The 15,530-nt window shown below is 37.8% G+C and overlaps 1 protein-coding gene across 1 annotated transcript in view; it reads left to right on the forward strand.

The window, feature by feature from the left end:
- The window catches only part of LOC136881221 (DDB1- and CUL4-associated factor 13), a 170,023-nt gene extending 155,690 nt beyond the window's left edge, over positions 1 to 14,333 (forward strand). Inside the window, exons 8-9 of the mRNA XM_067153953.2 lie at positions 13,193 to 13,356; positions 14,118 to 14,333. Coding sequence (XP_067010054.1) covers positions 13,193 to 13,356; positions 14,118 to 14,205 — 252 coding nt within the window. The 3' untranslated portion in view covers positions 14,206 to 14,333. The remainder of the gene's footprint in view (positions 1 to 13,192; positions 13,357 to 14,117) is intronic.
- The last annotated feature ends 1,197 nt before the right edge of the window (positions 14,334 to 15,530 follow it).

Raw genomic sequence — 15,530 nt, forward strand, 5'->3', positions numbered from 1 at the left:
CTTCTTTCTCCCCTCTAGTCATAACAAGAGTTTTACTCTTTTCTACACTTATTTTCAGTCCACATTCTTCGATCTTCCCATTCACCACATCCAACTGTTCTTGATCATTCATGTCCCCTTCTCCCCAAATCACAATATCATCTGCAAATAACAACATGTTCATTTCTCTTCCTCCAGTTGCTGATTTTGCTGTTCTCATGATGTCATCCATTACTATTCTAAACAGGATTGCCGATAGAACACTTCCCTGTCTCAGCCCACTAGTGATTTTGAACCAACTTGTCCTGCCAACTTGTGTTTACTTGCAACTACAACATTCCTTGTACATTGCCATGATCATTTTTATTAATCCTTGTCCAATTCCTTTTTGCACCAGACTGTCCCAAACTTTAGTCCTGGGGACACTGTCATATGCCTTTTCAATGTCAATGAATGTCATCACCATATCATTCGCATACTACCATTGCTTTTCCATTAGTTGTCTCATAATGGAAATGGACTCTGTTGTTGACCTTCCACTTCTGAAACCAAACTGATTTTCCTGTATCTGATTTTCAACCCTCAGCCTTATCCTACTTTCCAGAGTCCTCTCCATTATCTTAGCAACATGGGATATAGAGTAATTCCACTGTAGTTCTTCAATACTTTCTTATTGCCTTTCTTGAAAATTGGGATGATTATTCCTTTTTGCCAATCCTCAGGGACCTCCTTATTCTCCCATACAATCCTAAGAACTCGATATGTCCACTGCAGGCCTACAGCTCCAGCTGCCTTCGTCATCTCCATTGAAATGTCATATGGCTTTTAGTGCCGGGATATCCCAGGACGGGTTCGGCTCGCCACGTGCAGGTTTTTCTATTTGACTCCCGTAGGCGACCTGCACATCGTTATGACGATGAAATGATGATGAAGACAACACATACGCCCAGCCCCCGTGCCGTAGGAATCAACCAATTAAGCTTAAAATCCCTAACCCGGCCAGGAATCGAACCCAGGACCCTCTGAACCGAAGGCCAGTACGCTGACCATTCAGCCAACGAGTTGGATGTCATCTCCATTGAAATTTCATCTATTCCAGCAGTTTTTCCATTCTTCATCCTTCTTACTGCTATTTCAATTTCATTCATTGTAATTTCTTTATCCATTTCTTCATCAACTAGTTTCCTTTCCTGGTGGTCCGTTGAATGACTGTCATTAGTTCTCATATTCAGCAACTTCTGAGAATACTCTCTCCATCTATTTCTTATTTCTTCTGGCTTTGTTAATATTATGCTGCCTTCATCCTTCACAAATCTGGTGTTTACTTGATCTCTCTTCTTGTTTCTTAAGATACCATACAATAATTTCTTGCTACTTTGCATATCATCTCTCAATTTCGGTGTGAATAAGGCTCAGCTTTTCCTCTTCTCTTCCTCTACTACCTTCTTGGCCAAATTCTTTGCTTCCACATATGTTCTTTCTTCAGTCTTAGATGTTTTCCATGCTTTCCATGCGATTTTCTTTTCCTTCACTTTAGTGTTTACCCTATCATTTCATCAGTGTGTCTCTTTGTCTTTCATATTTCCTGATGTTCTACCACATACCATCTTTTGGAAAGGAGGGGAGGAAGGAGAAAATCGTATTCATGGTGTTGGTTTTGCGGTCAAGACAAAGTTAGTGTATGAACATCAACTCACACCAATTGCAGTAAATGAAAGGCTTATGACCCTGCATTTCCTTTTTTTAAGGATAGTGCCATTACATTTATTTCCGCTTACACTCCTACTCTAAAAGATGAGGAAGATACAAAAAATCAGTTCTACGAATATCTGAACTCAGTTCTCACCAACATCTGAACTCAGTTCTCACCAAGATACCTGCAACAGATAAGATCTTATTGCTTGGCGACTTCAGTGCTAGAGTGGGTAATGATAACCAGCTATGGGAAGATGTCATGGGAAATCAAGGTGTTGGGAATCGCAATTCAAATGATCTATTACTACTTGGCCTGTGTGCTGAGCATGAACTGTTTATCACAAATACACAATTCCGACCTTCCAACCGCTTCAAAACTACATGGATGCACCCTTGATCCAAGCACTGGCACCTCATTGACTATGTCATTACCAGGCAACATGACAGAAGAGATATTCTGATTACCAAGACTGCTAGAAACATTGATGACTGTTGGACAGACCATAAACTACTTCTTAGTCGACTCAGGATTACTGTAGATCAGAAACCACATGTCCACCTCATGCATCCTTCCAGAAGAAAATTCAACACTGTTGAACTTCAGAATAGGCTGTTGCCTCTGAATACTAGAATTCAATTTTAAACCACTTGTCACACAACTCAGTCAACAATAATGATGTAGATTGTGAATGGATCACACTACCAAAAAAAATAAAATCATCAAGCAGTCAGCAGAATTTGCTATTGGCTTTGAGAAAAAGAAAAGACAAGACTGGTTTGATGATAATAATGAAGCAGTAATCAGCATTATCAATGCCAAGCGGGATGCCTTTTTATCCTCTGTACAAGATCCATCTTCTCAGTTGAAGAGATCACGTTTCCAAGAGCTGAAGCAGAAATGTCAGGCCATAATTAGGAAAATAAAGAACAACTGGTGGCATCAACATTCAGAAAACTAAGGTTTTAGCACAACCTGCTCCAGGAACTAGTTTGCCATACTTCAACATTACCATCTCAGATACATCTCTGGAACAGGTAGACTTCTTTCCACCGGGCGAGTTGGCCGTGCGTGTAGAGGCGTGCGGCTGTGAGCTTGCATCCGGGAGATAGTAGGTTCGAATCCCACTATCGGCAGCCCTGAAAATGGTTTTCCGTGGTTTCCCATTTTCCCACCAGGCAAATGCTGGGGCTGTACCTTAATTAAGGCCATGGCCGCTTCCTTCCAACTCCTAGGCCTTTCCTATCCCATCGTCGCCATAAGACCTATCTGTGTCGGTGCGACGTAAAGCCCCTAGCAAAAAAAAAAAAAAAAAAAAAAAAACTTCTTTCCCTACCTTGGGGGTGTTCTCTCCTCTCGTTGTACCTTGGAGATGGATGTAGAAAATAGAATACGAGCTGCTCGTTGTGCTTTTGGACATCTATCTCGCAAAGTCTTTTCTAATAAAGACCTAAATATATCCACTAAACTGATGGGGTACCAAACTGTCGTCTCCACTTTATTGTATGGATGTGAAACATTGACTCTACCGCTGTGACATCAAGAAATTGGAACGTTTTCATCAGCAGAAGCTAAGGATCATTATGAATTCAAATGGGAAGATTATGCCTCCAGAGTTGTAGTACTTGAAAGGGCACAGATGAATAGTATAGAAGCTTCCATCATAGGTCACCAGCTTAGATGGATTGGTCATGTCCAACACATGGATGACAGTAGGCTACCCCGACGGATTCTACCTAGTATACAGTGAACTCAATTCTAGCAGGAGGCCACGTGGTGCACCTCTGAAACGCTACAAGGATCAGCTCAAAAAAACCTTGACCCCAGTAATTGGCACACACTTGCTGAAGATCGCCCTCACTGGCGCGCAATCGTATCCACTGATGTGTTGCAGTTTGAAACTGAGCGTCGAAGACTGCAAACAGAGTGCCAAATGTGATCGCATGTTCTATGCAAGAATTGGCCTGATGAGTCATCAACGTCATTTACATAAAACGGACTGTACATGAATTGCAAGTGAAAAACATACACTCGGATACAAGTAGTGGCTGACGACGACCACATACCTTTTCTGCACAGCCAACCAGTGCTTTCTTAAATCTTTTCCATTCATCTTCAACATTCCCCATCTCCATCCTGGGTTCCAAGGGTATTATTTCCCTTCGAAATTCTTCTTGTATGCTTTTGTCCTTCAACTTCCATACTTTAATTCATTTCTCTCTTAATAGGGGTTTTTCAGTCTTTCCCACTTTCAGTTTTCCTATCACAACTCTATGATTCCCACCAAAGGCTTCTTCAAGCATGGCTGTAACATCTAAAAGGTTTTTCCGGTGTTCTTTCTCTAAGATTATATAATCAATCATGGTCTTTGTTTGCCTATCTCCCCAACCATACCTTGTATTCTTCTGACTGTTTTTCTTCCTAAACCAGGTGTTTCCAACAATCATTTGGTTCCTCATGCAAAAATCCACCAACAATTCACCTGGATTTACATTTCCATATCCAAAGGGCCCTACAACATCTTCCTTTCCTCGTCTTTCCATTCCAACTTGTGCATTCAGATCACCCATCAATAGCACTTCCTTATCTTCTGTCTCTCCACTTCCTCTAAAAAGTCCTCTAGATGTTCATCTATGTAACCTGTTTGTGGGGCATACAACTGAAATGGATCTTTCATGCCATTTTCGAACTGGAATCTCATCACCATCATCCTACCGCTGACGCATTTTGTAGATTCCACATATTCTTAGATTCTTTTCTAAGTATGATGGCCACTCAATTATTTGCTTCAGGTCCTCCGCTGTAATACATCCTGTATCCTTCTTTCAGAGGAATCTCTCTGGTCTCTTCTTGGTCTCACACAGTCCAAGTATGGCTATATCTTTTTCTTTCATGAAGTCAACCAGTTATTCTGTCTTTCCCATCAGTGTCAGGACATTTACTGTCACAATCTTGATGTAGTTGTGTATGATGTAAATATATATATATATCTTCTGCACATTAGATATTTACAGTAGGGTATCTTACTAAATTCAGTCTCGGCATTTTAATTCAACTACCTACAGTTCTCAACTTTATTATTTGAAGAACTGACTATAGTATCGAGTATGATGATGCAGCTTAGTAGGGAGAGTTGAATATTAATTTCCCACCCCTGAATCAAGCTAAAATTTGGTGGTGGTATGGTGAGGGGTGGTTAAGTTGCCAGAGGAAGCCTATGTTTCAGTCTATTTCTTATATTTTACTCTTTTGAATTGGAGTGCTATTTCATGTATTGACAGTGCACATGCAACTCCTGGTGACACTCAGACTTTTCTGGTTAAATTTCTCCAAATTGTTTTTATCACCAACTCCCTTCGGTATCTCTTCATTTTTGTTTGATCTATCCATTTATCCTTAAGTATTCTCCTGTAACACCACATTTCAAAAGCTTCTATTCTCTTTCATTTTGTGCTAGTTATTGCCTGTGTGTCATTTCAATACTTTGCAACTTCTCATATAAAAAGTCTTTATAAAAACATCTTTCTGATATGCATCTCTGTTTGTAGTGTACACATTTCTCTTCTTAAGTATTCTTGCTTGCAGTAGTTTGCATTTTATGTCCTCCTTTCTTCTGCCATTATTGGTTATTCTACTACCTACATAACAGTATTCATCTGTTTCCTTTAAGACAGTTTTCTAACCTAATATTTCCCGCATCATCTGACTATATTCCATTACTTTTGTTTTGAGTCTAGTTATGTTCGTCTTGTACTCCATCTCAAAGACTGGTCTATACCATTCAGGAATTTCTCCAATATTCTGGAGACTGACATAGAAAAACAATACCATGGACAAATCTTGGGAGTTTTGATTTCCTCTCCTTGAACTGTGTGATTCCTTTTCCAGATTCCTCTTTGATTTTTTTCACTACTTTTTCTCTTACTCAAAAGTATTTTGAAGTCTTTGAGTACTGTAAGTTCACTGCATCGCTAACAATGAGAGTACAACATTCTTGCAGTTGACAAGAATAAGAAGTCAGGCTTCATCATTAGCCCAACTACTGTATTTCCTCGTGTATTGACACCGCCCTGGCTTTTCGAGACAAAGAAAATTTAAAAGTTAAAGCTCGCTTTTAAGATCCCTCCAACGTAATTCATCAGAACAACGATTCCACTTTGTAGTGAGTACAGGCCATACTGCAGCTCCGATGACATCACACAAATAGATAAATAGTTAAGTCTGCCTAACCCGCACAATGCAAACACGTAACAATGTCATGTGGTACATCTGTCTTGCATACGTAAAAAATGTCCACTTCCGTAACGTACTGCAACTGTGATGACAAAAATATGTGAACAGTTTTGTATGTCAGACTTGCACATTGCAAGCAGGCATCAATCATGCTATAGGCTACGAAGACATACTTTCAAGAGTTACCCCGTTGAGGAGAAACAACGCAGCTCCAGCTGAAGGTTTTGAAGTGCGGAACACATTCAGAGATTTTTTAACGAGTGAGTCGCAGTTCTGTTGGTGAGTGTATCTTACAATAATTTGGCGTACTGAATGTGTATTAAAAAATGTAAAATGCCTCACCTGGATTTTTCCGTGCATTTCTACTGCGGGAATTGATTGAAGAATGAAGTTACAAATGCTTTATTTCGTAATTTAATACTGTACTTTTGAATAATGTAAAATAAGGGTTTATGGAGTATCTCATTTTGACTTTAGGTAGGTCTCCTGAACAAAATGTATTTATACTTTGAAAAAATAACTGTTGAACTTTCCATGAAAAACGAGATACTTCATAGAAATCGCCTGCTTGTAATGATAGAGGTCCCCTAAATAGCAAGAATAAAAGAACAAAGTTTGCGTAATCATTCCGCATTCTTTTGCCACTTCATCTCATAGTTTGTTGATGACGATGATGATGATGATGATGATGATGATGATGATGATGATGATGATGATGATGCTTGTTGTTTAAAGTGGGCTAACATCTAGATCATTGGCCCCTGATGGTATGAGATAAGACTAAATGGATTAAAAGTTATAATTAACCCACTGACTAGGATTAGGAAAATGAAAATGATGAGGAAAATTATTATGAATTTAAAATAAGCAGTGGATCTAATTCACAATGCCTTATTTTCATCTAAAATTAAAAAGAGTAAAATGTAATAAAATTGAATAAGGTACTGACATAGAAGTAAAATAACATATTTAATTCAAATTAACATATACAAAGATAGATAAACACATGTTTAATAGAACAAAATAGTAGTTACCAATAAAAGAAAAATTAAAAACAAATAAAAACTTCACTTTTAAACCCGATAAGACAGGCCACTCTCCCTCATGAAACAGAGAACAAGGTCTACTGGCAGCTTGTCATTTCATAACTCCTCTTATCCCATTTGAACCTCTTATGATGATCCGCATGCCGCTGGTTCCAAATCGCATTGTGTTCGAAGACAGGTTCAGATAGCAAGTGATCACAGGACATCTGTAGAATGCGAAGAGAGGAAGAGTGGGAGAGCGAGTGACCTTGAAAGAACCAGTTACAGTATAAGTTACAGGATAGCCGGCGATGTGCCAGGCTCGAAAATCAAACGTGTTTGAGACAATGGATGTGGCGAGGATAGCAGCCACCAGCGCAGCTATAAGCCGGGCTCCTCGGTAAAAGCACCAATTGAGATCCATTGGTTTGTTTCATCATCGCCTAACATCGAACAGCGAGGCTTGGCGATGTGCCAGCAGCAAAGCTGCAGCATAAACGTACCCTTAAAGACATTGCCCATCCACATTGAACAGCAGGTGTGAATGGATACTTGGAGGGCACAGGACCCGTGGAATGGACTGGCCAGTGTCTTACCCAAATGTGAACTGCCTAGAGTATGCTTGGACCTTTCTTAAAAGAGCCCCAGCCATTAACATCAAGCACTAGTGATTCATGCCCTAAAAGAAGCTGCTATTGAGGGGTGAGACTGTTTGCCTCAAGAAAAGCTCAATGATTTTGTACTGAGCATTCTCTGTTGCATTCAAGAGTGCCTCAGAGTTCGTGGAGGACCAGCACGTTATCGACTCGTGATTGCATTGGAAACTGTCTTTAATTTGCAATTTTCTAACTGAGGAGGTTCCTTAATATGTGTGATTTAGTCACATTCTGAGTGGTTTTATTTTCATACTGAGTTCAAAGTTACCGAGAAGTGTATGATTTCTTTATATTTACTGTTCTGAGTTTCACATTAAGTAATATGATATCGGTTGCACCTCATCACAACAGAATATGGTATATGCTTAATTTTTTTGGTGAGGGTAATTCACTCAACCCAGGATACTATAACACTTTATAAACACTAATCTAAATCAGAAAACATTAGTTGGATGGATAAGTTTCATACACTGGCTCATTACAAACTTAAAGTTTTCATTGTTGTTAACAAGAATTATTATCTTGATTGTATATATGCTGAAATCTGTCTTGAATCCAAAATCACTCAGTACCATTTAGTCCGTCACTAATACAAGATTAACACAAAGCTCATTGACCGTTGAACGTTATGATTCATAAAATTTCCTGTAAAGATACCACATGAACACAATTAGTCCATTGGACAAGTTATTTTTTAAAAAAATGCTATTTGTTCGGGGCGTCGACCTAGGAAGATCTTTTGCCCCTACTTGCACCATATGTGAGGAACCTGCGTGTATTATGTAAGTGGTGGAAGTGTAATGTGTTGAATGTGAGGAAAGGAACATTAAGGACGACACAAACACCCAGTCTCCAGGCCAGGGATATCAATCATTTACAATAAAAAGCCCTGACCCGACTGAGAATCAAACCCAGGGCCGCCGGGTGACAGGCAGACGCGTTGCCCCCTACACCGCGGGGCCGTACTCGGCCAAGTCATACATTGTCTCCTTTACTGTATAAGTAATAGGTGATATCCTTAGGGCAGTAAAATCAGTGTATGAAGATGTAAGAATGAACATATGTTATTTGGTGACTATATTTTGATTTGTACCCTGCTTTCACTTACCTACCTAGATGACAGTACTAGACATGACAATTATATGGGTCTCTCTCTGTAAATGGGTTTCCTCCTCTTCCAATATAGACCTCACCCCTGTGGGTGGAGGACACAAACGAAGAATACACTCACGGTATCCCCTGCCTGTTGTAAGAGGCGACCAAGGGATGATTGATCAAGAACCATTGACTACTTGTGATTAGTACCATGACGTAGGGAACACCATGGGTCGCCTTTACTTGCGAGTAGTGCCACTGTATTAGGTACACAATAGGTTTGTGATTAGTAGCAGCAGAGAATGGTTCACTGTGGGTTTCCAGTATCCGTCAATAGTACCACTATTTGCGGAACACTACAGGCTTATGTTGCCTGGAATTAGTACCATTATGTGAGAACCACTATGGGTCTGGGAGTTGCCTGTGATTAGAACCACTATATGAGCGACACCGTGGGTCTGCGTTCCCTGTGATTAGTATGATTAGTACCCACTATTGTATGTGAGGAACACCATGGGTTTCCGTTGCTTATGAGTGGCACCATTATGTGAGAAACACCATAGGTCTGCATTAGCTGTGCAATGTACATTACTTGTGAGTAGTATCTTAATGTGTGGAACACCGCAAGTCTACGTTATTTTTTATTAGTCCCGCTACATGAGAAATACCATGGTTCTACTTTACTAGCAATAAGTACCATTATGAGGGGCCGTTGACCTGGATTTTGGATCCCTTTAGACAACAAGCATCATCAATTCTTGATTGTGCTTTGGAAGCAGTCTCTCGGTCAGTACTACTATTGTTTTGCAATAGTTTCTGGGAAGGTGGGGCATTGCGGGTTGGATCCACAGATTGTTTTAAGTTCATAATCGTTGTTCATCATAGTCTTTTTGAATTTTAGTCAGTGGATCGATTTTGGAATTATTTTTAACTTTCAGTATTGTGAGTTGAATCCACTGATTATTTTAAATTCATATTCCTTCATTCTTCATCATCTCGTTTTTAATTCTGGTCATTGGATGAATTTTGGACTTTTAAATTGTCATTGTATTTCGTCTCATTTCGCACCATTAGAGGCCGATGACTTAGATGTTAGGCCCCTTTAAACAAGCATCATCTATATATATATAAAGTAACTTGTCCTGACTGACTGACTGATTCATCATCGCCGAGCCAAAACTACTTGACATAAAGAAATGAAATTTTGAGGATACATTCATAATAAGATGTAGGTGCTCGCTAAGAGAGGATTTTTGGATATTCTGTCTCTAAGGGGGTGAAAAAGGGGGTGAAATTTTAAAATGAGTGTATCTATATCTCAACACTTTAAAGGTTTACAGATGTAAAAATTGGTATTTAGAATCTCCTTTAAAAATAAGGAAACACGTATTTTTTTGTTTTCGGAAAATTCCAATGGGAGGGGTGAAAAAGGGTGAAATAGTGGTTGAATGCCTTTAATGAGGATACCGGTACTTATATCTCAGAAACTGAACATATTACAGACCTGAAAATTGGTACTTTTGATCTCTTTTAAAAATAAAGAAACACGTATTTTTTTGTTTTTGGAAAATCCAATTAATGGGAGGGTGAAAAGGGGGTGAATTTTTAAAATGAGTGAATCTATATCTCCATTTTAAAGTTTGCAGATGTAAAAATTGGTATTTAGAATCTTCATTAAAAATAAAGAAACACGTATTTTTTTGTTTTTGGAAAATCGCAATAGGAGGAGTGAAAAGGGGTGGAAAAAGGGTTGAATGCCTTTAATGAGGCTACTTATATCTCAGAAACTGAAGATATTACAGACCTGAAAATCGGTGTTTGGGATCTCCTTTAAAAATAAAGAAACACGTATTTTTTGTTTCTGGAAAATCCAATTAAGGGAGGGGGTGAAAAGGGGGTAATATTTTAAAATGGGTGTATCTATATCTCAAAACTTTTAAAGGTTATAGATGTGAAAATTGGTATTTAGAATCTCTTTTAAAAATAAAGAAACACTTATATTTTGTTTTAGGAAAATCCTAATAAGAAGGGAAGAAAAGGTTGAAGAAGGGGTCGAATGCTTTTCATGAGTCTACTTATATTTCAGAACCTGAAGATATTACAGACTTGAAAATTGGTATTTGGGATCTACTTTAAAAGTAAGGAAACACGTATTTTTCGTTTTTGGAAAATCCAAATATTGGGGGTGAAAAGGGGGGGAGAATTTTTTAAAATGAGTGTGTCTACATCTTTAAACTTTAAAATTTACAGATGTAAAATTTGGTAGTTAGAATCTCCTCTAAAAATAAAGGAACACATATTTTTTTTGTTTCCTCTGAATCGCAATAGGAGGGGTGTAAAAGGGGGAAAATGGGTTGAATGCCTTTAATGAGAATACATATATCTCAGAAACGAATGATATTACAGAACTGAAAATTTATATATGGGATCTCCTTTAAAAATAAAGAAACATGTATTTTTTAGTTTTTGGAAAATCCAATTAATGGCGGTTAAACAGGAGTGACAAATTGGGGTGAATTTTTTGAAAGAATATATCTACAGAATATCTTGGAATCGTAAAATGTTACAGACGTAAAAAGTGGGTGTTTGGAATCTCCTGTAAATGTAAAGAAACATAGGTGATTTGTTTTTGGAAACTCCACTTAAGGGGAACTCAAAAGGGGTGAAATTTTGAAATGAGAATTTTTACAGTATATCTAAAAAACTTAACATGTTACAGAAGTGAAAAATGGTATTTTTTATCTCTATTAAACATAAAGAAACGTGTATTTTTTGTTTTCGGAAATATCACCTGGGTGGAGGGGGGGGTAAAAGTGACTGAAACTGGTGTTGAATTCTTTTAATTAGGCTACTGATATATCAAAAATGCAGATTTTACAGACGTGAAATTTGATATTTTCAATCTGCTTTAAAAGTAAAAATACACGTATTCTCTAAAAATCCAATGAAGCGGGGGGAGGGGGGGTGAAAGAATTGAAAAATTAATCGGTTTAATTGTATGAGAATACATACATCTAATAAAAACTAAAGTTATTACAGATATGAAAATTCGTATTTGGATCTCCTTTAAAAACAAAGAAAAACGCGTTTTGGGCGGGAAACTACCTTGGAGGGCGGGAGTGTAAAGGAGTTGAATTCCTTTCATGAGGACACATAAATCAAAAACTGAAGAAGTTAGAGTCGTGATAATTGGTATTTAGAAGATCCTTTACTATTAAAGAAACAAGTATTTTTTTCGGGAAAGTTCACTTAGGGGGGGGGGGGGGGAGTAGTGAGAAATGAAGTGAAAAAAGTAAATTACTTTTATGGGGATACTTATATCTCAAAACTGAAGGTAATAGACGTGAACATTGGTGTTTGGAATCTCCCTTAAACATAAAGAAACAAGCCTTCTTTTAATTTTTTTTTGGGGGGGGGGGTGGCGGTAAATAAACTTAACGGCGGTGGGATGTAGAAGGAGGTGAGACCAATTGATTTTACTGTTATTAATGTACTTATAAGGATCCTCCGTTGCTCAGGCGGCATCGCTCCGGCCTCTCAAAGCTGGGTTCCGTGGTTCAAATCCCGGTCACTCCATGTGACATTCGTGCTGGACAAAACGGAGGCGGGATAGGTTTTTCTCCGGATACTCCGGTTTTCCCTGTCATCAGCCATTCCAGCAACACATAATAATAATAATAATAATAATAATAATAATAATAATAATAATAATAATAATAATAATAATGTTCCGGACCGTCGTCAAATGTGCGGACCGCGCTGGAAACGGCTCCTGGACGGGTAATGACTAAGAATGCAGTCCGGCCGCGGGTTCCGTGCCGCCAAGGCACCCAATATGACACCACGCTGGATCTCCTGAAGGATTTTATCCATATAAAAAACTATTAACGGAAAAGATGGCAAAGATTTACGGACCCAACTGACCAGGAGGAATACCTGAGCCTAGCCCGGGAAGTACGAAATCGATTGTTGGAAAGGAATATTGAAAAATGGGAGGAAGCGTGCTGTAAAATAATAGAAAACGAGTCAGATCGGGAATTTTGGAGGATTCTCGCAGAAAACGAGTCAGATCGCGAATTTCGGCGGATTATATATCTAAAACAATAAGCATTCAATTATAAATTTCAGTATAATACCGTAGCGAAGCACGGGTATCTTGCTAGTCATCAATATAGACCCCATTATTGTGCATGAATTATCATCTAAGAGAACTACCGTAAATAATTTTTGTGCATGCAAACACACTCATTTTAGATTTTACAGTGCACACATTTTATAAGTAAGTACATTTTTCTCTGAGCTAAGTAGAAGGTTAAATATAAAATTCTACTCTTCCCTAATAATTGAACATTTTTTCTGTCCCATTCCCTAAATTCCTATATTTTCCTGTCCAGTATATATATTTTCTGAGACTAAATGTTCCAGATTGTATAAATAATAGAAAAAGATTCAGTAACTTCAGTAATTTCAGTTCATTTATATGTTGTTTTTGTTTTGTTTTTCGCCCTCAGTTGAAACCTCGAGAGAAGTCAGCTCTGAAGTATGGTGAAGCTTTGAAGGCCAAGTTTGCAAGCCATCCGCAAATCAAGCGAATATCTCGACACCGTCAAGTCCCCAAGCATATTTTCGCTGCCCAGAGGGAACTGCGGGTTATCAAGGAGAAGCAGAAGAGAAAGTATGGGTCACTTTTCATTTACCCTTCATTTCTATTATTACTGGATTCATCTAAAATATTATGTCCTGCATTCAAACTGTTGTTCTGTTTTTGAAGAGGCTAAGAAAGGTTTATTTCATAATCAGACTGAAGTTTACACGCAATATTATTGTGTAACTCCGGTTCATACACTTTTTATTTGCCAATATTTTACTTAGGAGAAAGGTAGATTTCAACATGAGTAATGGTATGAATAGTTTTGTATTGGAGAAAGAGTAAGAGACAATTTTTTTGTTTATGTTACATGAACTCTTATAGGTGTTAGGTAGTGATGGGATAGAAAAGGGTTAGGGCTTGGAAGGTAGCAGCTTTCTTCAGGGTCCGTGTTATGCAGCCGTAAGTGGTTGTTAGGAAAATGATGGCACTAACCAGTCAGCAAGCAATTATCTCTCTGCTGTTCCGGCTTTCCCAGATATTTTTCCAGCTTATTGTCTTGTTCCTTCCAAGTGTTAGCTGTCGCTGGACTTCAGTGGTGCAGTCACTTTTGCAATTTATTTTAGAATCAAGGAAGATTAAATCCTTAACACCAAAGTAATCGAGTATGTAGTAGGAGTTGTGTAGCTGAGATCTTGCATTCAGGATATAATTGATTAAAACCACACCATCGGTAGCCTTGAAAATGGTTTTCCCTGGTTTCCCATTTTTACAACAGTGTGTATTTATGACAATCTTGTAAATAAAGTATTATATTCATTTTTGTTTTCTTTTTCCTGTCTTTGTAGGGAAGCAAACAGACGGGCACATTCGAAACCTGGAACTGTACCATTTGTTCCTGAACGAAAGAAGCATGTGGTTGGTGAAAAAGTGTAAAGTTATACATTCATGTAAATACAGTATTTTATTTGTGAAATACATTTTGGAAAACCCTAGTTGTCTATTTCTTTTATGCATATGACTTGTATTTTTAAGTAAAAATAAAATTAACACTGAATATTAAAGTGGGAAAAGCAGGTCCAATCTGTGGAAATGTATTGTAAAGGAAAAACAAGAAATTGAAGATGAGAAAGAATATACAATATTGTGCGGACTATTAAGCTCATGGCTCCAGTGCCCAGTCAGTGTAAGGAGGAATTTCAACCAGCTGACAGCTGTATTTCATGACAAAATTATAGGTATTGAATTATCACACTTGATTTTATATAAGTTCATCAAAGTAGCGCAAACATGTAGCTTCATTGCTGTAATAGCATGCTTTAGTTGTCCTCAGTAATAAATTTACATAACTGTATTATTCTGATGAAGCTGACATATTTGTTGACTACCACCTCAAGAGTTTAAATGCAAAAATAAAACAGTATATTTCTATGCTGCAAGTTTTGTTCTCTCTATAGGTTCTGAATACATAGTATGTATTTGAGATTTTATATTTATGCACTTTTTTATTATTATTAGTTATTTAATATTGTAGGTATTCGCTAAATAATCACAATAAATAGAGCTCAAGCTCCAGATTCTGTAGATAATTTCACTTGCAACTACTTGCCATGTAAGACTGTGTGGATAGAGTTCACATGAAAGAAAAACATTTGTCCAGAATTTTCTTTTGTATGTACTCTATTCATGCGGTCTTACATGGCAGGTTACTACTCTTCGTCTGTTTCTTAGACTTACATTATGTTTCGCTCCTGCTTGCTTTCTTACCTGATCACTTGCAACTACATGAAGTTATATATGAAGTCTATATAAATACCAATGTTCTAGGGGATCCGCTGTCTGTAATTTTGTTTATTTTGTTATATTTATCCATTTTAGGTGAACTCATGACCATATCATTTGAACTTTCATGTTTGTTTATTTGCCTGTTTGTTCCACCAAGACGAATAAACGGCTGAATAGATCTTGACCAAACTTCATATTTAGAGTGTACTCATCCAGGAGCAGGTATTGATATGCATATGATTGAAAAATCTCTGAATAGACTAGGGGTTTATAGGAAGATCAAAGAGTTTTTCAATTTTCTGTTACACTATTGATTTTGTGTACAATCTGTATACTACTGTATATGTGAAACATCCCCTCATTTTAAATCATTTTTATTATGTGCATAATTTCGCTTACTCTTCAGATGACAGAAAATTACTATTTTCTATGGGTTTCCTGCTCTGCACCCAGTGACGGACACCCTTGCAGACCAA

The sequence above is a fragment of the Anabrus simplex genome, chromosome 1 (genome assembly GCF_040414725.1).
Source record: "Anabrus simplex isolate iqAnaSimp1 chromosome 1, ASM4041472v1, whole genome shotgun sequence".
In the NCBI taxonomy this organism is placed as follows: Eukaryota; Metazoa; Arthropoda; class Insecta; order Orthoptera; family Tettigoniidae; genus Anabrus; species Anabrus simplex.